Source organism: Lynx canadensis, chromosome F2, assembly GCF_007474595.2.
Source record: "Lynx canadensis isolate LIC74 chromosome F2, mLynCan4.pri.v2, whole genome shotgun sequence".
In the NCBI taxonomy this organism is placed as follows: Eukaryota; Metazoa; Chordata; class Mammalia; order Carnivora; family Felidae; genus Lynx; species Lynx canadensis.
This window is the reverse complement of record NC_044320.2, coordinates 40,482,423-40,507,358: the sequence shown is the minus strand read 5'-3', so window position 1 is coordinate 40,507,358 and position 24,936 is coordinate 40,482,423. Positions and strand designations below refer to the sequence as shown.

The window sequence follows — 24,936 nt, the reverse complement described above, 5'->3', positions numbered from 1 at the left end:
GCCACACTCACCACTGCATTTTATGAACTCAAAAATCTGTTGGGCAAATGAATAAAATACCTAACAGGAAGGCTACTATACTTAGCCCTGATCAATTACAAATCTAGTTGCTCATGAGGTTGTGGGACATACATACAGCACATCACAGAACCCTGGAGCACAACAAACTACCCCCAAAGTTAGTGGTTTAAAACACTTTATTATTTCTTCAAATTTTGAACTCAGCTGGGTAGTTCTGCTCCATGTGGTATCTGCTGAGGTGAAATATCGGAGATAGCTTCATCCCTCAAACATGTGGTGCTCTGTTGGCATGGCTGGAACAGCTGAGGTTTGGCCAGGCACGTCTTTCTCTCCACCTCCTTTCTCTAATAGGGTCACCCGACCTCCTTCCATAGTGGCTCAGGGTTCCAAGAGGACAAGCCCCAATGTGCAAATACTTGTCTAGCTTCCGCTTGAGAATGCCTCAGGGACCAAATCTCATTGGCCCAGGGTCAGTGTGGAAGGGGACAAGGAGTGCAAATACCAGGGTGGTTCACTGGGAACCACCAGTGTTACCTAGCCTGTGATCCCAAAGCAGATAGCTAAAGTCACAACACCTTGTTTTTTACAAATAAGAACTGGACCCAGAGGTTAAATTATTGGCCCAGGATTACATGTCTAAATGACAAATGGGGGAAAAAAGTATCTGCTCATGCTGTAAATCTTTGCATACTGGCAAGAAGTCAAAGGTTTGTTATAGCCTTTTACTATGTCTCATTGCCTTCCACTTCCCTTCAAACTACCTTCTGCTCCTTTTTCCTTTCCTGATTTTCAGTAGTCAATTGTGGGCAACTTTGAATATCTATGCTCAGGAAGATAACAGTGCAGATAATCCAAAATAGAATGTGTCTTGTAGCATTATCTAAATGAATAATAGATATTAGGTGAATAATAATATAGCATGCTCCAGAAACTCATTATATTTCAAAGAAAATAAAGATGTCTTGTGACAAAACCACTTTAAAAGACCCGTAAACATCAGAGGAAAACCTCTGTTCTCATCTTCACCAGAATGACAATGTGCCAGCCTATAGTAAAGGGACTCTCTCTCTCGAAGCTTGCTGTATTTTAAGTTCTGTCCTCCCTGAGAAGGAAGGAAATGGTTGAGTTAAAGAAAAATTATGTCACTAGGAACTTGTAAGAAAGATGTACTGTAAGTGTAACCAAATTCACAATATCAAGAAATTGCGCCAGTATCAATTGAGGGCTGGGCATTTATTTAAAACTAAATATATATCATCCATTCATATACACGTTCATTTTACATTATTACATCTTAACATTCATCACACACTAGAGAGTTTTTAAGAATTTTTCAAAGTCCTGTACTGAGGCTTTGGCAATCTCTTCACAAAATATTTCATCAGGCATAGACACTAATTTGTCCAAAGAAATGTAGTTAAGTTTTGTTGGATCATACTGTGCTCTTCCTAAATAGGTAAGAAACAAATGTCTTTCCTTGATTTTAAACAACCTTGTATTAAATACCTAGAAAAGAAAAGAAAAAGGTTAAAAAAAACATTGTGCACTGAAAGATGAACTATTAAAAATGTCTATTTCACTAAAAATTAAAAAATTTTTAATGTTTATTTTATTTTTAAGAGAGAGGCAGAGCGTGAACAGGGGAGAGGCAGAGAGAGGAGACACAGAATCAGAAGCAGGCCCCAGGCTCTGAGCTGTCAGCACAGAGCCCGACATGGGGCTCGAACCCACAAACCATGAGATCATGACCTGAGCTGAAGTCGGATGCTTAACCGACTGAGCCACCCAGGCGCCCCTTCACTAAAAACTTTAATTAGGCTAACAACTATAAAGTACTGACTACATACTCAATAACTATGATAAATGCCACAGGGTTTAAACCATATAGCTTCTGCTAAGAAATTATGATTAAAAAGGGACTCAAAACTAATAAACAGAACAACTATAAAGTAATTAAGGGCTATATTGTAGGCAAAGAACATTGACTAATCCAGATAGAGGACATGTTGTTAAAACAGCAAATCCTCAGGCCTTGCCCTAAAAGTACTTAATCAGAAACTTTGAATGGGGTTCACAGGTTCTCCAGGTGAGTCTGATGACTGCCAAGTTTGAGAACCGAGGTTAGAAATCAAGGTCAATGGTACCAAAAAATTTGTAAGATTTCACAATCTGTGAAGCTTTCCTTATTATTCTTGTAAAATTCCTGCTTGCTCCCTCTCTCTGATTAGCATCAGAATGAAATGAACCTGGCCTCTAGGAGAGCAACTTGGGAAAGCATGTCTTACCCATCTTGGGTTAAAACTCCTAAGAAGTAGCATAAGTGGCAGCAACTTTAAAAGGGAATCAGAAATAGACCCACCAGAACTGTTTTTTTCCAGAGAAAATTTGCTTCACACCACTGGTTTTAAAGCACCAGCCAAAACTTTAAGGTCTGTATCAGTTCCCTCACAGCCCTGTCAGTTAATGTATTTTTCCATTATTATTATTTTTTTTAAACAATATTAGCCAGACCCCTAGGACTCTGAGAATCCCAAGAAGGAAGTCACAGTTTTATAACTGGGCTTCCCAGAAGTTAGGGGTCAGCATGCCTAAAAGTCTGTGTTTTTAAATAGTGATTCTGATGCATCTGGTCAAGTTTATAGTTTCCTCAGAAAGCTTCTGTCCATCTTTGAGACCCCACTCATTCTACTGACAGTGTCAGTTCTTAGAGTGATAGCATATCCTAGTTAAGAGGATGGGTTTTTAAACTCGACTGCCAGAGTTGTAATCTTGGCTCTGTCCCTTGTTACCTAGGTAGCCTTTGGACAATTCTTTTATGCTTACTTTCTCCACTTGTAAAATGGGGATAACAGTACCCATCTCATATGGTTGCTGTGAGGGCTAAATGAATCAATACAAGTAAAACAGTAAAGACAGAGCTGGCACACAGTGAGCACTTAGTAGCTATCATTATTTCTATGATTTTCCTACTTCTTCTAAATTAAATTAATAGCTCTACAAGGTATCCGGTTAAGACTCTAACATTATGTAAATTAATTACATTTTAGAAGCTTGTCTTCCACACTAGATTACAAATTCCACAAGACTACAGACCGTGTCTGATTGATTTTTGTATCCCCAAATCAGATTATTTTATCATGCTCTATCACTGAATTATTTAACCACTCAGGGGAAAACTAATTGTCATTGCTTTTTAGTTGAAGATCACTTACTTTATAATTGTTCCAATGAGCCAAATTTGTAACACCACTGCAGGCTTCTGACACTTTTAATAATGAATAGATACGCATTTGATGAAACAGAAAAATTCTCTATTAAAGGCCCATTCATAGTGAAGTATGATAGGTAAATAAACATTGCTATTTGTGAAGGAATTGTACCAAATGCAATCTAGTTCTGAACTGTATTAAAGTCATGTTTCTTTTGCCTATCTTTGTATCAAGAACATATATAGCAAATAGGGTACGGGGATCACTTTAATGAAATTCAATCATTCATTTGTTCAGCAAATATTTATCTAGTGCCTACTAAATGTCCTGGTTTAGTTCCAGGCACTGGGAATCCAGTAGTATATAAATCAGACAGGATCTCTACTTTCAAAAAGTTAACATTCTTGTGAACAAGCAGATAATGTCACTTACTAAAGACCAGGAAGTCTGATTAGATTAGAAAATAGAAATACGGCTTTGGCACAATGGCAAACTAGAACTGTTTCATGCTTTGGGAGGTGATCATTACAATATGGCTTAGCTAGTGGATTTAGATAGATTGTGAAATAAAAGTATACATAGAATTGAAAGGACCTTTAAGGGAAGTAATCTATTTCAGATTTAAATGGAGAAAAACACAATAGGGAATACCTTAGATTCCAACAGGCAGAATGACCAATATATAAAAACTATAGGGAAATAGATTCATCATTTGTGTCTCCTCTGGAGATGTCCATGTGTGTTCCAGAAGTTGTAAACATTTTTTTTTTAACATTCATTTATTTTTGGGGGGGGGAAGGGGCAGACAGAGGGAGACACAGAATCTGAAGCAAGCTCCACACTATGAGTGCAGAGCCTGATGAGAGGCTCAAACCCATGAACCATGAGATCATGACCTGAGCTGAAATCAAGAGTTGGCCACTTAACCGACTGAGCCACCCAGGTGTCCCAGACATTGTTAACTTTTCACAAGTGATCCCTCAACTTTGTTTGCTAGATGTGTTCTTGATTAAAAAGATGGGCAAAAGAAATATGATCTTACTACAATGGTCAGTCTCAGAAGCAGACTATATTTGGTCCGATTCCTTTCCAAACAGCAAGTCATTTTTGCAGTGGAACAGCACTATGCACACAGACAGCAGTTCTGGATGAAGGGCAAGGACAGCTCTTCGAGTTGTGCACTTGTTACCTGTGGGAACCTGACAATGAGGTGGTGGGGAATGCTCATCACATTGTGCACATAGTCGAAAATCTCTGTAAGTTTCCTTTTATTTGCAGTTAACATCTTTGGGACTTGGGTGATCATATGTTGAATTTCATTATGTTTAAAACCTAGTTCAAGACGATAAACCTAAAAGAAAGTAGAGTTGCTATGAATCATGAATGGAAATAGTTGTTTTGGTAATAGGCCAGAGGACACACGGATTCCTTCAAAATTTGAAATGAGGACCTTAGAATCTGGAGACGGCTATGCCAATGCCCTCAAGGGTTCATAACTTCCTGCTTCTGGGGTCACCTGAATTTCAAGCCCCTCTCCTGAGGATGAACTGCTCATGCCATGGTGATCATCATGAAGATCATAACTATGGTATAACTATCATAGCTATGAAATAGAATACTGGTTGGATGTGGAAGGCCTGGTCAGGCTATCTGGATGGGCCCTATATCACAGACCAGCAGTTAAGATTTTCAAAGTGTTTTTTGAGCCTCTGCTCCCAAACACTCATATACATGTTATCTGGAAAACCCACATCTCAAAATTCCAGACAGAGATGATAAAACTAAATACCCAAATGTAGGTTATTGTACGCACTTATAGTATCCTATGCTCCCCCCACCAATCGACTGCTCTTATTACTCTGTTTGCTATGCCCCCACTAGACTATAAGCTCCATGTGAGCAGGGACTATCTCCCCTAGCACAGTGCACAGGCAGGTGCTCAATAAAAGTTTCCTCAACAACTGGACATGAAACACTTTTAGCACCTCAGAAAAATAGGCCTTATATCATAATTTCAAATACTACTATAGCTTTGCTTACTTGTCAGCTGCCTTTGGCTTTATACTATCCTCTTGAAGGAAGGACAGTAAAGAGTGTCTGGTATGTTCTGTGATAGAACTGGCAATTGGCACAGTTCTAAGAAGAGCAATGTGCTGGCTACTAGTTTCTTCACAGAAGTCTTTTGGATCCAGCCTCCAAAACTCATCCCCCACCGAGATGACATAAACCTGGGCAACAGATGCCCTCAAGTCTCACACTGGGCAACAGATGCAGTTTCCAGGCATCAGCCAGGTACCTAATTCATTATTCCAGGGTTACGTTTCAATGTCTACAAGGGGATTCACTCCCATAACACCTGGTAAACATGTGAACATGTTATTAACTAAAATAAACTGCTTGCTAGATACTTATTGTATCATTTCCTATATCCATCTTTTTAGAAATAACTTCTTTCACAATCTAGTTTTCTTTTAAAATGACAGTACAAAATCTATCCTCTTCTTAAGCAACAAAGCTGATTTCTGAAAAGCTTAAAGTCATCCTACCTTCATGTTTTCTTTCACAGGTTCCAGACTTCCAGTTAGTAGCCTTGGGAGACGAACTATCAGATCTCTAGTCTATAGTTGTAAAACAATCTATTATTACTATGTATGCATATTTAACTAGTTTGGAAAAACAAGGCATTACTAGGAACTAGGAAGGAACACAAAACTAATTTTAAAATATGACCCATTAAGAAAAATGCTAGGAAGCCTGATAACACATAAACTTAATACTGTTTGAGGAGAAAACAAACACTCAAACCAAACTTAAGGCACCACCTTGATGGAATATTATAAAATGATATGGCTATATATTTAACATAGCAGGGTAATTCATTCTGGTACAAAAATACCAGGCATTTATAGAATTCATATGGGCTAGGTATCTGTTAGAAACATGAGAGATTTAAGTTACTAAATGAAGCTGACACGGAAGTATACAAATTCTCCCCTTACCTTCTTCACGCTAAGTTCAAGTTCTTTCTGAAAAAATCCCAATCTGTTATCCAATCTTTCCACTGAAAAACTCAGCAAAAATGGTGCATTTCTGACCATCTGTGCAATATGTGCCTTACTGAAATTTTTTGACTGTAGATAAGCCACTCTAGAGAAACAAACAAAAAACACACGTACACATGATCAACATTTACTAATGTCATGCTACTTCCCAAAGTAACAAACCAAAAAAGGAATAAGTAAAAACATTCTATAGTAATGGCCCAAATATGGTTAAAGCAAAACAAGCATCCATCCAACTCTAGAATGGTTCCCATTTATACTTAGAAACCAAATAATTCTGAAATCTACTAACAGACTGATTCTCTTTTCAGTTAATCTGACTTATTTTATTACTTGATAGAAGAAAATCAAATAGTTTCTGTTTAAGAACAGAAAATCCATAAATTAAGAAACTAAGAGATTCCAAACTCTTTTTGTAAAGACCCTCAAGCATGGCTAAAATCGGGAGTTGTTTCAGTTAGTCAATTTCCTGAGTATTTATTTTCATAAATAATTTTTACCATGGTTTCCATTGTGCATTTTGTTAACAACTGAGAAATTCCTGTTCAGTTTCTGGGAACAAAAGTAAGGTAGTAAAATATAGAAAATATGACTATGAAATAACATTATTGATTTTAAAAACTTATAAGCACAGTAAGAAGCAGTTTTATTAAATGCCTAAAATATAGGAGGGCATGTTTAATTCTCACCAGAAAAAACAAAAAACAAAAAACATGTGAACCAGGTAAGTTTTCCACATTGCATTTGAAGAAACACAGATTCAGAGAAGTTAAATACCTTCTTTAGACCACAAACTGATTAATGACCAAGCTGAGATTTGAACTTGGGCATGCCTACATTGAATGCCACCATATAGCATGGTATATTCTATACCGTATGCCACCAGAGCTTATATTTTAAAGTGACTACTACTCCTTTAAAGGACTCCTTAGAGTTCATGAGAAAAAAGACCAATAAATTTAAGTATATAAATATTTTAAATGCAAGGCAAAAAACAACAACAAAACCACCATCGACAAAGTCAAATGACAAATATTTACAATATGTCATAGAGAAACAACTACTTTTATTAAAATATAGAAGAATGATTACAAAAGACAGAAAAAGTCCTAATTTTAAAATGGCAAAGGACGTATGTGATTTATGAAAAAGGAAATGTAAATGGAAATTTAGCATACGAAAAGATACTCCAAACATTTCTGGAACAACACTGAGGCAGTTTTTATGTACAAAATGAACTGAAACCATAAAGTTAGATGTCACAGTATTAGTGAGGGTACTAGAGAAACTGGCGCTTCTGTAAGATGTTGGTGGAAGTGTAAACTGGAAAACAACCTGACAAAGGACCACCTGTCAATACCTATTAAAATTATAAATGCACATACCCTTTGACCTAGCAACTCCCTTCTAGAAATCTGTCGTACAGTTATATACCACTATGTGTGAAATGATACATATGATAACGAGAGTCACTGCAGCCTTGTGATTACTAGTAGAGATTGGAAACAACCGCCATGTTTATCATAAGGGACTAGATGATCCTCAGTATGAACTATACTAGCATTAAAAAGATAGGAAGTGCCAATACAAAACTATCTCTAACATATAGTTAAGGTAAGAAAGTGGAGTGCAGAATAGTATGCATAAAAATGCTGTCAATTGTATGTATGGAGATTCATGTATATTTGTACACACAGATCTACACATATGCTTGCATATGATAAAACATTCTTAGCACGTTGAACACAAAATTGGTAATAGTACTGCCTCCACAGATAGGTCTCAGAAGGTTGATGAGGGATAGGAAATAAGTGGGTGGAAAGTAGGGTTACTTCCATGCCCCCCCCCCATTTTTTTTGGTCATAGCAAAAATCAGTATCTGACTAAAACATTATCAAAACCTTTGTCTACATGGTGATAATTTTTCTAATAAAAAATTTAGATATAAGGCCCAGCCAAAAAAATTTTTTAAATGATTTAAATGCAGATTATTCACTTGAAAATTCTTATGAAGAATCAAATAACTTTTTTATACATTTGAAATTTTCCGCATTCAAAAGACAAAAAGTATATGAAACCAATGCTATTACAGAAATCCTAGAAAATAAGACTGCTGTACATACCAGAGACAAAAGCTAGTAAGTTCAATTAAATAAAGATTATCTTACTCTCGACTCTTACAGCAGAAGCTTATTTGTTGTCGTATATGGATAAACTACCTATTAAAAAATTCCAAGTAACTAAAACAAATGCTCCAGAGTTTTGAGTCAGCTAGGTTTAGGGATCATTAGACCATGCTGTCTACGGGAGAATATCCCTTAGTTGTTAGGAGTATGCATGATCTACAGCAAGTAACGTCAGCTTCTTTTAAACTTAGGTTTCCTTCACAGAATTAGGAGTGGGGAGACAACATGGTGCAGTAGCCAGGACTCTGCAGTTAGACTAAGTGGGCCTGAATCCCAGCTCTGCCACTTATACTACCTGCGTAATCTTGGGCAAATCATTAAACCTCTCTGTGCCTCCTCTGTAAAATGGGGTTATTAGTAATATGGTGCCATAGTTAATGGTACTGAAATAGTGTTGTATGGTGATGGATGGTAGCTACACTTGAGGGGAGCACAGCATAACAGACAGCCTTATACAGACTTGTTGAGTTACTCTGTTGTACACCTAGAACTAACGTAGCATTGTGCATCAACTATACTTCAATTAAAAAAAATAATATCAGTGCAGTAGGCAGCATCTGAAATGGCTCCCAATCCCCACCTCCTAGTATACACACTTCTTTTGAATACATCTTGAACAATAGGGCAAACTGGTATTGGAATGGGGAGAGATCAGTGTTCCAGAATCAGAAGCAGAGCTGGATACATCAGACTGCGTTTCCTTCGTTCTCTCCCCTGTATTCTAATAGCCTATTTATATTATACCAGACTGTAAGTCCCACGAAGAGAGAGTGTGCATGTCTATCTTTTGTGGTTCAAGTCTAGCTAGGTGCCTTACATATCTAACCGCTCAAATTGTTCAATGTAAGGAATCCAGTTTTTTGTTTAGATTTTTCCTATTCCAGAGACAAGACATTGGACTCTGAAGCTTCAAGGAACTGCACAGTTCTCTGAAATGCATCAGTGTAAGAATAATCTGGAGGTGAAGACTAGAGGCAGACCAGTTAGGAGACTACTGCAGTAATCTTCATGTGAAATGATGGGGACCCGAGGTAACCTTCACAGTGAAGATTAAGAGAAATGTGTTGACTGATTTGAGAGAGATAAAAATGGAATTCATAGGTGATTTCTTAGATGTGGATACTAAAAGAAGAAAAGTCAAAGTCAATACCAATATTTCTAATTTGGGCAACAAGGTGAGCAGTGCTTTATCTGGGAATACAGGGAAGAACTGACTCTTGGGTGAGAAGTGGGGATGAGGATAAATTCAAAACATGAATTTAGGGACAGGGGCTCTGTCTTGTTCTCTGTGGTGTTCCCAATGCCTAGCAGGATTCTTATCTCACAGATCAATACTGTCTCATTTCACTGTATTGATTCTCACAGATTTTTCTTTGAATGTTGAATGAAGTACAAAGATGTTTATAGAAGTGCTTTTTAAAGAAGAAAAAAAAGAACAACCAAAATAGCCAATTTACGGAAATGATTAAGCGAATTATACAATAATGTGCCAAGAGGATGCCAAATGTCTACCATCAAAAATTGGCCAGAAAAATACAAAAAAACACAAAAAAGTTCAGGCTTTCATAATTTAAGTGCACTCTCAGAAAATTCAGCCATCTGCTAATGGATTAAATTTTTTTTTTATTCTGGTCTCCAAAGAGATACAGTTAAGTATTGACTCAGCAATAAGCTGAACACATAAAAGTATGAAGTTGAATAGTAAACTGTCTTAGATACTTAATCTTGATCAAAGAAAATCTATAACAACAACAAAATAACATTCATGTTCATTATCAGTCAATCCTTATGCAGCTGAGACTTAAAAATAACTTACATATACATTTCCTTCATAACCATAACCACTTCTTGGGTTATGTGAAAATCATTGTAACAGCCCTACCTGGTCTTAAGATTTTCAAGGTCTTCAGAGAAAATAGCATAGTTTTTAGTCAGGTATGTTCCCAGTTGGTTATCCTCTATACCCAAATCTTTAAGAAACACGAGTATTTGCTTAATGTCTTTTTCAAAATCCAGTCTCAGAAGGAGGTTGGCTGCATCTGGATGTTTTTCTATCTTTGAGAGATCCACTCCTATAATAAATTGCAAATACTGTTTGAGTTTAGGTAAGTCATTAAACTTCATACACAAAAACACAAAAAATTACTGATGAAGACCAACAACCTGTCCAAAGGAGAACTGAGATAGGCCAATAGCAATTTCTAAATATATTTAAACTAATCTGGTTGCAGAAATAAAAATAAATTAAAATGAAATATAGTACTTATTTCAAAGTCATCTATAGAGGAAAACAGTGCATTTGGGGCTAAATTTCTACCCAAAACAAATTTACCAAGTCATACTGACCTAGCTAGGATCATCACCTTTATCTATGCTTTCTTGAATATTGTTTGAAGGATGCTTATCAATCCCTGGTGATCTCCACAGTAACTGCTTAACTGGTAATTCTGCAGTGTAACAAACCCTATAAATGATTGTTACTTTCTTCGAAGTTTGTCATTTTCTTAGTTATAATCATTATTTTAAAAATATACTTATGATGTGGCATTTGGGTGGCTCAGCTGGTTAAGTGTCCAAATCTTTAATTTTTTTTTTAACATTCATTTATTTTTGAGAGACAAAGAGAACAAGCAGGGGAGGGACAGAGAGAGAGGGAGACACAGAATTTGAGGCAGGTTCCAGGCTCTGAGCTGTCAGCACAGAGCCTGATGCGGGGCTTGAGCCCACGAGCCATGAGATGTTGACCTAAGTCAAAGTCAGACACCTAACCTACTGAGCCACCCAGGTGTCCCTAGTGTCCAACTCTTGATTTTGGCGTGGGTCATGATCTCTAGGTTCATGAGTTCACACCCCGCATCAGGTTTTACACTGGCAGCATGGCACCTGCTTAGGATCCTGTCTCTCCCTCTCTATCTCTCAAAATAAATAAATGAACTTAAAAATATATATATACTTATGATCCCCTCCAGAGGGGAAATAAAAATAACCTGATGTCTTACTCATTGTAATCTCCATGTCTTCAGCATAAAGACAAGTACCTTGAAGGAGCTCAAGAAATATCTGTGTGAGAACAGGTGAGCGTATACAGCCCTCAAATATGCAACACAGCAGGAAGTATACAACCTGTAACCCTCACATATCCTTATAATCTTAGGTAGTCTAAGAAAATGAGACAAGGGACAGGAGAAAGGAAGAAGGAGAAAGCAAGTTGTTATTTTAAAGTATTCTCTGGTTATGGATATAATTAGATGTCAACATTAATTAGGCAGGGAATCAAAGTAACCTGTAATTCAAAATTCTCATTAAAACTGAGTGTTTTATTCTCTCATTTTTTTCCTTTTATCTGGTTAAAAAAAAAAACATGAATAGGAAAGGCCTATTTCTTACCTTCAGAATAAACCTTTGAAGATAATGTAAAATTTCAAGGTTAGACTTAAATTTTATATTCTTAAAAATATTTTTTCAGGTTAAAAATACTCTAAAAACTGATTTCCAGAAGCAACTGTATAATCTTAAATATAAAAGCCAAGAAATAAAAACATTCTTTCTTTAATGGTATACACAACCAGAAAAATAAATTATTATATCCAAACATATTTGTAAACCCATATTTATTGATATTAAACAGGCATTGATATAAGATGATCATGAACAGAAAAACAGATTACACAAACACGCACACAGAACGAAAACCAGAAACAGATCCAGGATGAGCTAAATAAATAAAAAATTAGCATAAATAATGACATTTCAAATTAATGATGAAAAGATGGACAATTCATTAAAATATAGTGGGATCACTAGCTATACATTTGAAAAGTAATTGTTTTCATAACTACACTTATCATGGTGAACATGATATAATGTACAGAACTGTTGAATCACTATGTTGTATATCTGAACTACATAATGTATGTCAATTATACTTAAATTTAAAAAGTTCCTTCTACATCTGATATAAAATTTCAGAAAGATTAAGAATCTAAATGTGTACTAACTCTACAACTACTAGAAGAACACAGAGTTTTAAAAATATTAGGCTTGACTACATAAAAATATAAAACCCTTGTATGGTTTTCTGTAATAAATTGCAGAGAAAAAGGTGGGGAAAGCTATTAACAAATTGGTGCTAGGGTTACCTTTGGAAAGTGGAAATGGATATGCAGAGAAGGTGAGAGTTCTTTCTCTTATGATACTTGCATTATGAACAACTAGATGTAATTATTTTATAATTTAAAAATAACATTAGTAGAAAAATAAAATTGTTAGATGAAAAGACAGAAACTAGTTCTAAAAATCTGTGATAAATGTGGGAAGAGGTGCTTTAAAAATAACATAAAGGGTTCAGACTTCAAATTTAATTTAATATTATAGCTGACATGTGCTGAAGTGCCTTGCTCAGCGTGAGCCGTCACACCCTGACTGTGCTGAAACAGAAATCCTGAAAAGCTGCTTTTTAACAGCAATAGGAGAGCAGAATCTCATCGGGAGAGCACGCTGCTGTCAGCACAAATCACTTGGGCTTACTCAAGATTTCATTAACTTGAAAAAATAATCACTGAATGCGTACTATGGACCAGGCACTCCTGTTAGGCTCTGGGGATATAAAAAATGAATAATACACGACGCTAACATCTAAGTGACCACAGTCTAAGTTGGTTTTATCTGTTCAGTAACTAAAAATATTACCACTGTATTCAGTTATGGTTGTACATATTTAGTGTATCCACCAAGGTCTGGCAGGATTGCCCTAGAAAGTACAAACAAAAAGAACTTTAATGAAGAGACTGTACAGTGTGGTGTCACAGAGTTGAGGGAACCGACAAGGGCACCCCTAGTGCTAACGAGACAGGCAACAAAAAGTATTACCCAAACCCACAGGGAGCTGCAAGCTATTGAGAAAGGGCTGCTCAGTTGGAGCTGTTGTCATGGAGCGAGGCAGTTATAGGACCCAAAGCTGGGAGGGAACAGGGAAGACAGTACTCCCACCTGCCCTCCCTCTCCTCCTGCAAGTGCCTCCCACTGGCTGAAGCTGCCCAGAAGCCAGCTGGCAAAGGAGCTCTAGTACACAGAGGTTAGCCTCCTAGGATACAGACAGAATGGACAGAGAAAGGCAGAAAATAGATCTGAGAAGCAGAGAGGCACCAGGACACTAGGATCCTTAAAAATACTGTTTGACCATGTAATCATGGGTCCTCTGTTCTGTCATTTAAATTACTTCCAAGATGTGCTGTCCACAAATCAACATACAGATGAACAGCTGAAACATATTCTAAAACTGTTAAGTATGCTGTAAATTATTTAAAGGCAGGGCCACGTCTTCTGTTTATCTTGTGTTACCCATAGTACTTCTCATAAGGTTGGAGGAAGCTGTTCCAAAAGGAAGGGGGCTGACTCTTCTGTTTGCAGTAGATGTCATCTTTCTCTCCCCTTTGACCCCACGAAACACTTTATTCATATGTCTTCTGTGGCACTTACCACTTTACCTTTCATCCTTGTAGGCTGGTTATTCTTATAGATGTATATTTAGATGCTTCTAAAGACTTGAAGCTTCGTGAGAACAAAGGCCATTCCCTGTATATTTGGGTAACTTGCATAGGAACAGGTAAGTAAGCAACTGTAATACTGTTATTAGCACAAGAAAGGCAGTAAGCTGCGGGTGATAGGAACGCCCAGCGAGCGCGGAGGGTCACTGAAGACATTTTAGAAGTTACTTGAACTTGAATTAAGTTTTCCAGTTGTCAGAGCTGGCCAACCAAAAGGATGGAAGGGGCAAGCAGTGAAGCTGCAAAGGTAAGCAGGGGCCAGACCAGACAGAGCTCTGATATCTTGGGAAGGCTTTGAAGGACTTCAAGTAGCTCACTGATGTAGTCAGATCTGCATTTTGGAAAGAGAACTGATATTAGGGATCATCAGGGTAATGGTGCTGATAAGACGAATATCAAGTTAGAAAACTCCTCATTTTCCAGTGAAAAATAAGGATCTAAACTATAGCAGCGACTGGAGAATGAGAGTAGCACATGGATTTGACAGAGAATCCCTCACCTACCCTGCTCCTCTCAATCCCCTAGGAGAAAGGTTTGTCATATGGGAAAACGACCTGAGAAGTGCCAGACCCAGAGATAATGAGAAAAGCAGAAGGCTGAAATAAGATTCTGGACTGAAAATGAGAGGACCAAGTAAAAAAGCCTGTGGTGGGGTCCCTTGGCTGCCTTCAACTCTCCAGGCCCAAGTATGTCCTCCCAACCAACAAGGTGAAATACTCTGGAGTAGGCTTAGAGAGAAACCATCGAAATTAGGGGGCCAGTGGGCTTCAGGAGGAAGGCTGTTGGGGGGGGGGGTGGAATGGAAGTAATTCCTCACCTGATAGGGTTTACTGTAGGAAAAACTGTCCTGAGAGGCTATTGGAAGGTGTGGGAAAATCTGGCTCTAGAAATAAAGAAAATGAATCAAAGGAAAAACAAGAATTATCATTAACTATGGAAAAATGAAAAGTTGTACAGGAAGGAAAACAATCCCAGGACAGCAAGCAATATTGATAGTCATAATGTTAATTGATGACTGATGATTCATCTAAAATTTGTTACCATAAACATACTGGGCAAATTGAGTAGGGGAAAGGTATGTGTGTACATACAAGAGATCAACTAATGTCTAAAGCTGATGAACCAAGAAATAACAGTATAAACAATTATATAAACAAAGGTTAACTGCAAACAGAGCCGTAAAAGTTGAGTGGATACCTCTGGGGAAAGGCATGAAGGTCAGGAAGGATGAAGCAGAGAATATGGGTTTTCACTAGAGGGCTTTTCACACTATTTGACTTTTGTTCATCTTGATAAAGATTAAGAATGCTGATTTGAACAAAGTAAGGCAAAATAACACAAATGAAGACTACACCAAGAAGTACTTGTAGGTTATTCAGACTTACCTAGAAGCACTAATTTCTGCAGAGTCTCAGAATGATCCACATAGTCTCGAAGTGTGAATGTATCTGGGGGCAATGGAGGGTCTGCAATAATCTGAATGGCCTCCTCCTCGGAAACTGGCTGCAACGGAGACAATGGAGGCAGATCGTCCAGTGCTTTGAAGCCAGCCATGTAGAAAGAAAGAAGCAGTTAGCTATCCAGTCTGTACAGCTAAAGCTAAACCCCTTCTTTTTAAATCTTGGAACCATTTCAGAATTAAAGATCTGAGTTCAAATATTTTCCACCTTCAGAGAGGTAAGGTTAAGACTATTTATAGAGAAATCAACTGCTGTTCCTCCAAGATAAGAAATCTGTTGGTAAGTTTCTATTCATAAAGAGGTCCTATACAAAATTCCTTTCCTTTGTTTTACTTTTAATCAACAGGTAAGAATGCTAAAGATCAACTGACCAGGTATATTTTGAGATAGATTCTACCATAGCTTGTTAAACTGGACCAAAATACAACATATTCTACCAGCCTGATTTGTATGAGTTAAAATCATTATCTCCTGAAATATCTTTTTTTTTAATGTTTGTTTATTTATTTTGAGAGAGAGCAAGAGGGGGAGAGAAAGAAAGAGAGAGGGGGAGAGAAAGAGAGAGAGAGAGAGAGAGAGAGAGAGAGAGAGAGAGAGAGAAGGAGAATCCCAAGCAGACTCTACACTGTCAGTGCAGAACCCAACACGGGGCTCGATCTCATGAACCATGAGATCATAACCTGAGCCGAAATCAAGAGTCAGATGCCTAACCAACTGAGCCACCCAGGTGTCCCCTGAAATGTCTTCTGATGCAATCCCCTTTCCTCCAAGTTATTCTCAAGTATGTTGGTTAAGCGTCTGACTTCAGCTTAGGTCATGACCTCACAGCTCGTGAATTCGAGTCCTGTGTCGGGCTCTGTGCCGACAGACAGCTCAGAGCCTGGAGCCTGCTTCGGATTCTGTGTCTCCTCTCTCTGCCTTTCCCCTGCTCATGCTCTGTCTCTCAAAAATAAATAAACATTAAAAAAAAATTTAAAGGAATTCTGTGACTCTGTTTGTATCACCTGTAGTCCTTCCCTAAGGACATGACCCTCTCTGGTATAGTCTTGATTCTGATATTTTCTTTAAACCAAACAAGGTATGGAAGACACTGGGAACTGTCACCAACCTTAAGCTAAAGAATCAAGACTATGATTTTTTTGTTCTATTTTTTGCTTCATAACACTACCCTTTCTTATTTCTTATAGCCAGTCTTTCCTCCCTGCCCTCCTCAACCCAGCTATCTTTCTTTCATATTCTGCTTAACCTAATATTACCTCATTGTGGTGAAATATTCCTTTTACAGAAATATTCCTAAAATAGAAAACACAGAAGGGAGAGGACTGACTAAAAAATGACACAACGGTGCTTTCAGGGGTGTCCCATTTGTGCTCTTTTTGGTTTGTTGATTATGGGAGCTGTTATATAACTAAATGTGTATGTCAAAATTTGTAAAACTGTATATTCAAAAGCAATGAATTTTACTTGGATAAAATTATATCCTAATCAGGCATATAAAATTAGGATAAATTATTCCCTAATAAACCTAATTACCACCTGAAAAATTTTTTATAAAGATTCTAAATAATAAAGTTTTTAGAAAGCAACTGTTATACATATAGCTAGCTATAATGATATATATACATATATATGTGTATATATACACAAATTTATGAACTTGTTTTTTTAGTCAAATAAAGATATAATAGAAATAAATGAACAGAACCAGCATTGTTCTTTTCCTTGTGTGGTACAAAGTTATAACTTGAAATGGGCTAACAGACTATAAACAGTTAACTTGTTCAAACTAACAAAGTGGGGCAAAGGGGACTTTTCTGGAAGTTCAGAATTACCTTCTAGAGACAGCTCAGAATCAAAGCTGGGTATCTTTTGTGTCTTCTGTGTCTGCTCATTGACGGAAGGAAGCAGAGCACTCTGGGCAGAACTAATCTCTTGCCTACTTGAGTTCGTAGACTGGGAACTATTCCACAAGGAGGAAGTCCTATAAGTCTTAAATCCCCACGGGAGAAAGCAATTGTCAGAGGACATCTGTGGCTGAGCAGAAAAGCCATGCGACAATGTTTTTCCTCGTCTCTGAAACTGTTTTCCGAGTTGTGTAGCTGTAATGAAGCTACTCAACTTAACTGAATTGAACCATCTGGGTATCTGTTGGGCTGACAAAGCCATCTTTCTTAAAGTAGGCTACAAAGGAAATATATAACAGTCAAAAGAGAGAAACTTACTTTACTTAAATGTTTAAAACAGTATTCAAACAACAAAATGATAAACTGGAGAATCTTTTTTCTAACTGAAAGATGTTTAATAAATCTAGATGATTAGTCAGATGTTTCCTAAGCACAAGAAAAGCCATAAGCAAAGCAGTCCCAGGTATAAACCAAAAGACAGGAACTTCTGAACTGGAAAAATAAAGATTGCTTTACAATTAAAAAAAAAAATTATTGGTATAAGAAAAACACTTAAAACAAAAATCTGTAAATGTTTAAATTACAGCTGAACCCAATAATCTGTTTATTTAATATTTAGAGGAAATAAGGTGATATTAAGTGTTCTTGAAATTTGGTTTGAAAGACATTTAAGAAGCAGATTGTTAATCAAAACACTGACTTATTCAAATGCATTTTATGTATGTACATTAGTCACAAAATAAAAAACAATAAAAAAATCTACCTTGTCCTAAATGAATTATCAAAATATTATCACTGTTATCTAGAAGATTGTTTCTTGCTTTACTCTCAGGGCTGAACACTGTTAAGATGAAGCTGTTCCTCAAAAGGGAATTGAACAAAACCAGTTTTGTCAAATTTTGTTTTTGGCTGTAGAAAAAGAAAAAGAAAAGCCTTGAAAAACAAAAGGTCAAAACTAGCAAGCAAAATGAAGTGACAGAAATACATATGCAACCAGCAATGAATATTTTTACTGAAAAAGCAGTGGTTTTTAAAAAAGATTTTTATAAGGAAATTATGAAGAAATCTTGTCTACATCCAGCTTCATTAGAAGAGTAGACTTGCTGCATATAATTTTATGTTAAATAAGATAATCCACATAAAACACAGCCTGGAGTTCAGCATATGGAAAATGCTCAACAAATGTTAGCCATTATCACTATTATTGATTACACATCCAAACAGAAATGAATTCTGAATTAATTGCAGCATACAATTTCTTGTTTTTCTACATATTGGAATTCAGCTTGTTTTATGATCTGAATTAGAGCAGATATTGAAGGTCTAACCTCCTTCTGGAGATTTGTAGTTTAGGGAAATTTCCTGAAAGAGATTTACAAATGTCAAAGTCTTGTCATTCTGAAATGATTTTAGAAAGGAAATAAGTATGCACAACAACCTTGCGGGATTGGTGCTTTTTGTTAAATTCTGGTAGGAAATGATCCTCCAAATCTGTCAAGTTTCCACTAAAACCTACAACATTGATTCTCTGCACAAAGTCATAAGGGAACTAAACTGGAAGCCAGAAGGCCTCAGTTGTGCTAGTTGACAAGACTATTTCTTGTGGTGCTGGGCAAATTGGCCCATGAAGGGGGTTCAATAACTATTCTTTAAATAACATTTTTTTAAAGGTTATAGGTACAGTAAGATGATTCTTAAAGTCCCTAGCAGCTCTAAAATGTTTTTTGACTTCTAAGTTTGTCGAAGCATTTCATACTACTTTGATTTCAAAGCAAACTCCTTAAATCCCACATTCACTGTAAAGACTTTCCAGCCTCACATATCGCGCAGATGAGCTTTTGAATTCCACCCATATTCATTAAAAGACCTTTTGCGTACAACTAATGTTTATCCCATTTGTATTTACAAGTGCACTAATCTCTCTTCCTCAACATTTCATTGCTGTAGATACCTTTTAACAATTGATGAATTATTCGGTCATGGGAGCTGGGATGGGTCCCCTCTCTCGACCCACCCTCCCATTAGCCCAGAGCCTTGCACTGCTCCAATGTGTGTTGGATGGAAGTGAGTCAGTTCCAACTACGGCTAACTCATTTGTCTAGCTCGGTATTCAAAAGAGGGTAAGGCGCTTGCAGACGTGCATAAAATCCAGCGTACTGGTAAAAGTAAATATAACACAACTTCAGGAAGATCAAAGAAAAAAGCCTTAAAGAATTCTGGAAAGTCCATTAAAATATCACACACTACTTCTTGCTCTAGTTCCTCGCTAGGAATAGTAATTGGGACTGAAGTACTGTTTTTCCAGGGTTCAAGATTTCTACCTCTGTAAGGCTAATTAGCGAAATCAGGAGGTGAAAAAGGGGTGAATGGGAGAAAGGCTTCGTTATAAGGGGCCTCTCCTAACAAGCCTCCATAGCGAACTTCCGCAGGAAGCCAGCTGACAAGCTAGGCTTCCTTCCGCAAAACACGCTAATAGACAAGCATGGTTGAGATTTCGCGTCGTCGACCAGGGAAAAAAACAAAACAAAACAAGACTAATTGCCCCCGATAGGGTCGCGGAGACCCGAGAGCCCTGAGGCCCCGGGTGCGGCCTAGACGTGGGCAGATCCGGACCCGAACCCCACCAGGAGCGCGCCCCTCGCGCTCCGGCGGCTCCCGCTTTACCTGTGGCGAGGCCCAAGCTCGCGGTTTATTTTGGGGTGGCCTCCAGGCTGGCCCGGCGGACCGTCCCGCAGTACCCCACGCCAGCCGGTCAGCCAGCCCCGCCACCCCTGCCGGCCACGACCGCCGCGCACCCTCGCCCACGTGGACTGCGGCCGGAGTGGGCGAGACTATCTGCGAGGCTGCGCGGGGGGAGAGCGGGCGGCAGGCGGTGGGAAAAGAGCCGGCCAGGGGCCACAGCTTCTCTTCTCTCGCACGCCACTTCCCTTAGGCCTTGGCCATTGGGCATCTGAAATACCACGAGTCCGTAGAGATGCTTCTGCTGGAACGCCAGCGCTGGCACGGCCGGCGCCGCCCCCCGCCCGAGTCCGCGTTGGCGGCGCCTCGACCCCGCCCTCCCGCGCTTGTCCTTCCCTCGGCTCCCAGCTTGTGTTCCTCGCCAGACTCGGCCCCGCCGTCCGGCTGCCCGCTCGCTGCGGCTCGTCACCTCCCGGGTCCCAGCCTTCACGGGCCGGGGCCGCCGCCGCCGCCGCAGGACGGGGAGGCGGGCCATGGCGTCCTGCGTGGGGAGCCGGACCCTGAGCAAAGATGATGTGAACTACAAGATGCATTTCCGGATGATCAACGAGCAGCAAGTGGAGGACATCACCATCGACTTCTTCTACCGGCCTCACACCATCACCCTGCTCAGCTTCACCATCGTCAGCCTCATGTACTTCGCCTTCACCCGGTGAGGCGGGCCGAACCGCGCGGAGGGAGCGCCCTTGGGCGAAGGGAAGGGGCCGGCGGGAGGCGGTGGTGAGGAGCATGGGCCAGTGTAGCTCTGCGTGAGGAATCCGGCTGGCTGTTCCACGTACACCCTCGCAGACCCTCCACCCGTCAGTTCCTCCACCGGCCCGGTGTCTCACTGCACACGCAGCTAGTTCTGCCCTACAGCTCCTCTGGACTGGCGTTGGCCCTACCCTCCACCCCCCACCCTCACCCCCCACCCTATACCACCTCCTCCTGTACGGCGCTTTGGGCCATATCAGGCGTACTCGCGAGTCACCTAGAGCGATCCCCATCTCTCCTATCGCACCGAGCATCCTCCCCGCACACATCACGACACGGCCCCTTCCTCTTCAGCCCCCGTCCCTACCCAGCACACCGCATGAATCATCTCCTATGCACCACTTTCAGCACATACCGCTACATGGCTGAAAGCACACCGGTCTACAGCGTCTCCACGTACCATACACGGGCCCAGGGCACAACCTGGATCCCTTCCCTTGGATCGCCTCCAGTTTTCAGCACTACGGGCCATGCACAAAATGCACATGTGAGTTGCACTACACAGCCTTTCCCATGCAGCACCTCCTGTAAGTGTGGCACACAGACCATCTAGCATGACCCTTCCCCCAGCCTGAAACAGGACTATCTATATACCACAACACAAATGATGTAGACACCTATCAAAGCTGACCTTTCCCCTTCCAGCGCAGCCAGTACCTGTCACCTCTTGTGCACATTGCTATACAAACACCAGCCCACTGCGTATCACACAGTGCACACTCTGCCTGGTTCATCATCTAACACATATGCTGAAATGAGATATCGTCAAGCAATTGTAGCAGTGTCTGGTGCATAGTAAATACTGTGGAAGTGATACGTAAAACACATAAACCTCAATATAGCACAACTCTCCTTTCTCCCTAAACACACACACACATCCCCATACGGTCAAAGCTCTTCTAATATATACTTGTGCATAGGAACTACCCAGCCCAACTCTTGATACCTACATCATATAACTGTCCCTCAACTGAACATATGGCCCCTCACCCCCAAGCAAGGGAACCATTCTATCCCTTGTTCATAATGACATGCGCACCGTGGTCCTACTTACAAGGACTTGTATTTTCTGAATGAACCTCTTTAAAGAAAGGAAAGGCATGCCTATCACGCTATGTTTTAAAAGATCAACCCAGGGAAGTGTAGTTTTGGAGCCAGATTGTTGGCTTCAGAAGTGTCTGTGTGTCCTCCGTTGAGTTACTTAACCTTTCTCCGATCCACATTTGTAAAATGGGGATAAAATATGTACTTACCTCTTACAGGTTTATGAGTATTAAGTGAATATGTGTGAATGCACTTAAGAGTATCTCCTACACGATGCGCAATTAATGTCAATTACTTCTCTTAGTATTTTTGTCTGACAATCAATGGTTCTCAGTCCAAGTCAGCAGACAATGTGCAGAGGTATATTGAGTGGTCGCAAGCATTGGAACTTCTGGTGTTTTGTGGGTGGGGATTAAGGATGCTAGATGTGTTATGGCGCATGGGACAGCACTGTACAGCAAAGAATGAATTGTCCCCTATATAAATGCATGTGTGTGCATGTACACATACAAGATAAACACACATGCACACATGTTAAGTGCCAGTGGTGCCTCCACTAAGAATCACTGAAATTTTTCACATTTTCATAAAACTAATAATATTCTTCCACATCACACTTGTTTCTTACCTCCAGAATCCAGTTGACTCTTCATTCCTATTTTGTGTTCATCTATTTGCATAAATCTACCTAAAGCAATAAGGAATACATAACAATAATTACTCTTAATGATTACTCTTAATGATTGAGGGATACAGTTACTATTATTATAAAGTCTTCTGCTAATGCTATGCAGTGTGTTAAGACCAGATATTTCCATAGTATCCAACCAAGAACTTATTTCTAGCCTTGGAGAATACTCATTCTTGTCCCTAATTATGGTTCCCTTCAAATACTTCATTCGTCATGTCATCTGATTTACCACTTAATAGTAATGTGACCACTTAGTTTTGCTAAGCCATAGTTTACTTATTTGTATGTAAAATGAAAATATCTAATAGTACTCCATAGGGATTGTCTAGCATGAGGGTTTAATTCATTTTTTTAAGTAATCTGTGTTTAGCTCAGTTCATGACAAATAGTAAGTGCTTAGTAAACATTATCTATTACTATTACATCATTTCATTGTATGCTAATGCCTTCTAGATTATATTTCTCATTGAATGAGGATGAAGTATGCTCTGTTATTGACAAAAGGGATGAAGGCATTGGAATAGTGGACGTTGCTTTGCTTGGATAACATACATGCCTGTTTAGTATTAGCTTTGGTTTAACTCATCTCCTGTGTGGATTGGCAATGATGTAATTAGTGTGGGAGTTTCTTTGGAAATAAGAAAAGTAGTTACGGTATTTTATTCTAAATGAGAAGCAAGAATGAGCAGTTTGTTTCCACCTTTTATCTTTAATGTTACTCTAGGCCCCCTAAGAATAGATCTCTCTTCCTTTTTTCTAATACAGAAAGTCGCAGTCTTCTGTAACTTCCCCTTTACAGCATATTCTGCCAAAGCAGTCGATAAATTGCAGCAGAGAATATGACTTTCGACAGCTTGTCAAAAGTAATGGAAAAGGCATAATCTAAACCTCAGGCTATGGTCTTTTCCAAAAATCCTCATCATTTTATTTCTTTGAATAATTTCATAAAGAGAAGTCGTATATTGAAGAACTCATTAATAACCAGTTTCACCTTATATAAAATCATAAGCACCATTAATGTAGTTGGTACTTATTATCTCTTATTCATTTTTTGTATGATTTGTGATCCTTTAAAGTGGGACCTTACAGTGATCGCTCTTTCTCCATAAAGATTGAAAGTAATGACTTAAATGAAAATTATTCATTCTGTGCTCTTTTGTAATGATTGTCTCCAGTACCTTGTACTTATTTTACAACAGGATTTTAGTTGGATGACTGTTCACTGCAATTCTTTCAGTAAAACTTTCAAAATATGCCTTAGCGTTTGTTTTTCAAAGACTAGTGATCTAGAATACTTTCAGGGTGTCATAGCAGCAGTCGGTGAGAAACAGTACTGGGTCACGTCACATGCTGTAGAGACACAGCAAGAATTTAGGGTCGTGAAGAATTAGATACCATGCACAGAAGTCGGAGACAGGGTTGGATTTGTCAAGTAGTTCTTTTGTTAAATAGCAACTAGGTCAACTCACTCTTAAATTGTAGCGTTTAAATCTCCTGTCTCTTTCACTTTCATTAAAAATGAAGTCGGGTACCAGTGAATCATTCTCCCTAACCTCATTTTGCCACATTTTAGGATAAGTATTTTTATAAGATAAATGCTTTGGCACGTATTTTGGAAGTTTGTTCAGCCACAATGGGGTCAGGAGAACCTTTGCCTTGAGCTCAGAGTATAATTGCTAAGGTGCCTCATATTTGCTCTGCTTTCAGAGATTGGCAAACTTGGAAATAGTGAATGGCTTTAGGTTCAAAAACTCAAACGTTAGATTTGAAAACACCCAAGTCTACTAACACGTTCATAGCAGCCCACCCCCTCCTTAAGAGGCACTTGGCAATGAAACAGTGGTATCCACCTGTCCAGGAGCGCTCGTCCCACAACCATGCTGGTCGTCCCTTACGCAGAGGAGATTGCCTTCCTACAGCTTGCTGTACCTAAGCGCTCCGCTGTCCGTCTGTGCTAGCTTTCTCCTTGATAGGAGGCTGAGGATGCAGGTGAGGGCAGGGAAGTGGACAGACGTTTGATTTATTTATTCGTATTTGCTTGTTAATAATGGTTTTTACCTTATTTCCCTTCGGTGGATTTGGAAGAACTATAGTTCTGCCTTCTTTGTCAGCTTCCCTCATGGATATCTGCCAGCCTTCCCTGTTCTTTCCCTTTTAGACCATATAAATCCCATTAGAAAACATCTCCTGATACTGCTGACTCAGTTGTCTTAGTTCTGTTTCCTTTATGTACATCATGTTCTTTCTCTCTCATTAACGGAAGGCCTGGATGTCCTTGTTCCCTGACACCAGTTCTATGAAGTGATGGTCCACAGGGCTGT

The 24,936-nt window shown here is 39.1% G+C and overlaps 2 protein-coding genes across 7 annotated transcripts in view; one reads left to right on the top strand and one right to left on the bottom strand.

Annotated features, from left to right (window-relative positions):
- Positions 1-1,233: 1,233 nt before the first annotated feature.
- Positions 1,234-20,320, bottom strand: MTERF3 (mitochondrial transcription termination factor 3). Of its 4 annotated transcripts, XM_030303740.1 has the most exons (9): positions 20,053-20,317; positions 18,152-18,297; positions 17,317-17,665; positions 15,410-15,562; positions 10,361-10,550; positions 6,230-6,377; positions 5,777-5,848; positions 4,420-4,581; positions 1,234-1,527 (listed from the first exon to the last, which is right to left on the bottom strand). In XM_030303740.1, exons 3-9 carry the CDS (start codon positions 17,648-17,650, stop codon positions 1,333-1,335), a joined length of 1,254 nt encoding a protein of 417 aa, XP_030159600.1. In that variant the 5' UTR covers positions 17,651-17,665; positions 18,152-18,297; positions 20,053-20,317; the 3' UTR covers positions 1,234-1,332. The 4 variants fall into 4 exon arrangements, with proteins under 4 accessions (XP_030159600.1, XP_030159603.1, XP_030159602.1 ...); XM_030303743.1 differs by lacking the exon at positions 4,420-4,581 and having other exon boundaries at positions 20,053-20,320; XM_030303742.1 differs by lacking the exon at positions 5,777-5,848 and having other exon boundaries at positions 20,053-20,319.
- A 179-nt stretch (positions 20,321-20,499) lies between these two features.
- Positions 20,500-24,936, top strand: part of PTDSS1 (phosphatidylserine synthase 1) — a 65,056-nt gene continuing 60,619 nt past the window's right edge. For all 3 annotated transcript variants that reach the window (XM_030303739.1, XM_030303738.1, XM_030303737.1), the window contains exon 1: positions 20,500-20,779. In XM_030303739.1, coding sequence (XP_030159599.1) covers positions 20,601-20,779 — 179 coding nt within the window. In that variant the 5' untranslated portion in view covers positions 20,500-20,600. The remainder of the gene's footprint in view (positions 20,780-24,936) is intronic.

What these genes read in the sequence shown, in the direction of transcription:
- MTERF3 (XM_030303740.1), bottom strand. Translation starts at nt 17,650, where the DNA reads ATGGCTTTGTCAGCCCAACAGATACCCAGATGGTTCAATTCAGTTAAG. An exon ending in TTCTGAGCTGTCTCTAGAAG is followed by an intron (nt 15,563 to 17,316) that starts GTAATTCTGAAC and finishes CTGGCTTCAAAG; the next exon opens with CACTGGACGATCTGCCTCCA. An exon ending in CTTGAAAATCTTAAGACCAG is followed by an intron (nt 6,378 to 10,360) that starts GTAGGGCTGTTA and finishes TTGTTTCTCTAG; the next exon opens with AGTGGCTTATCTACAGTCAA.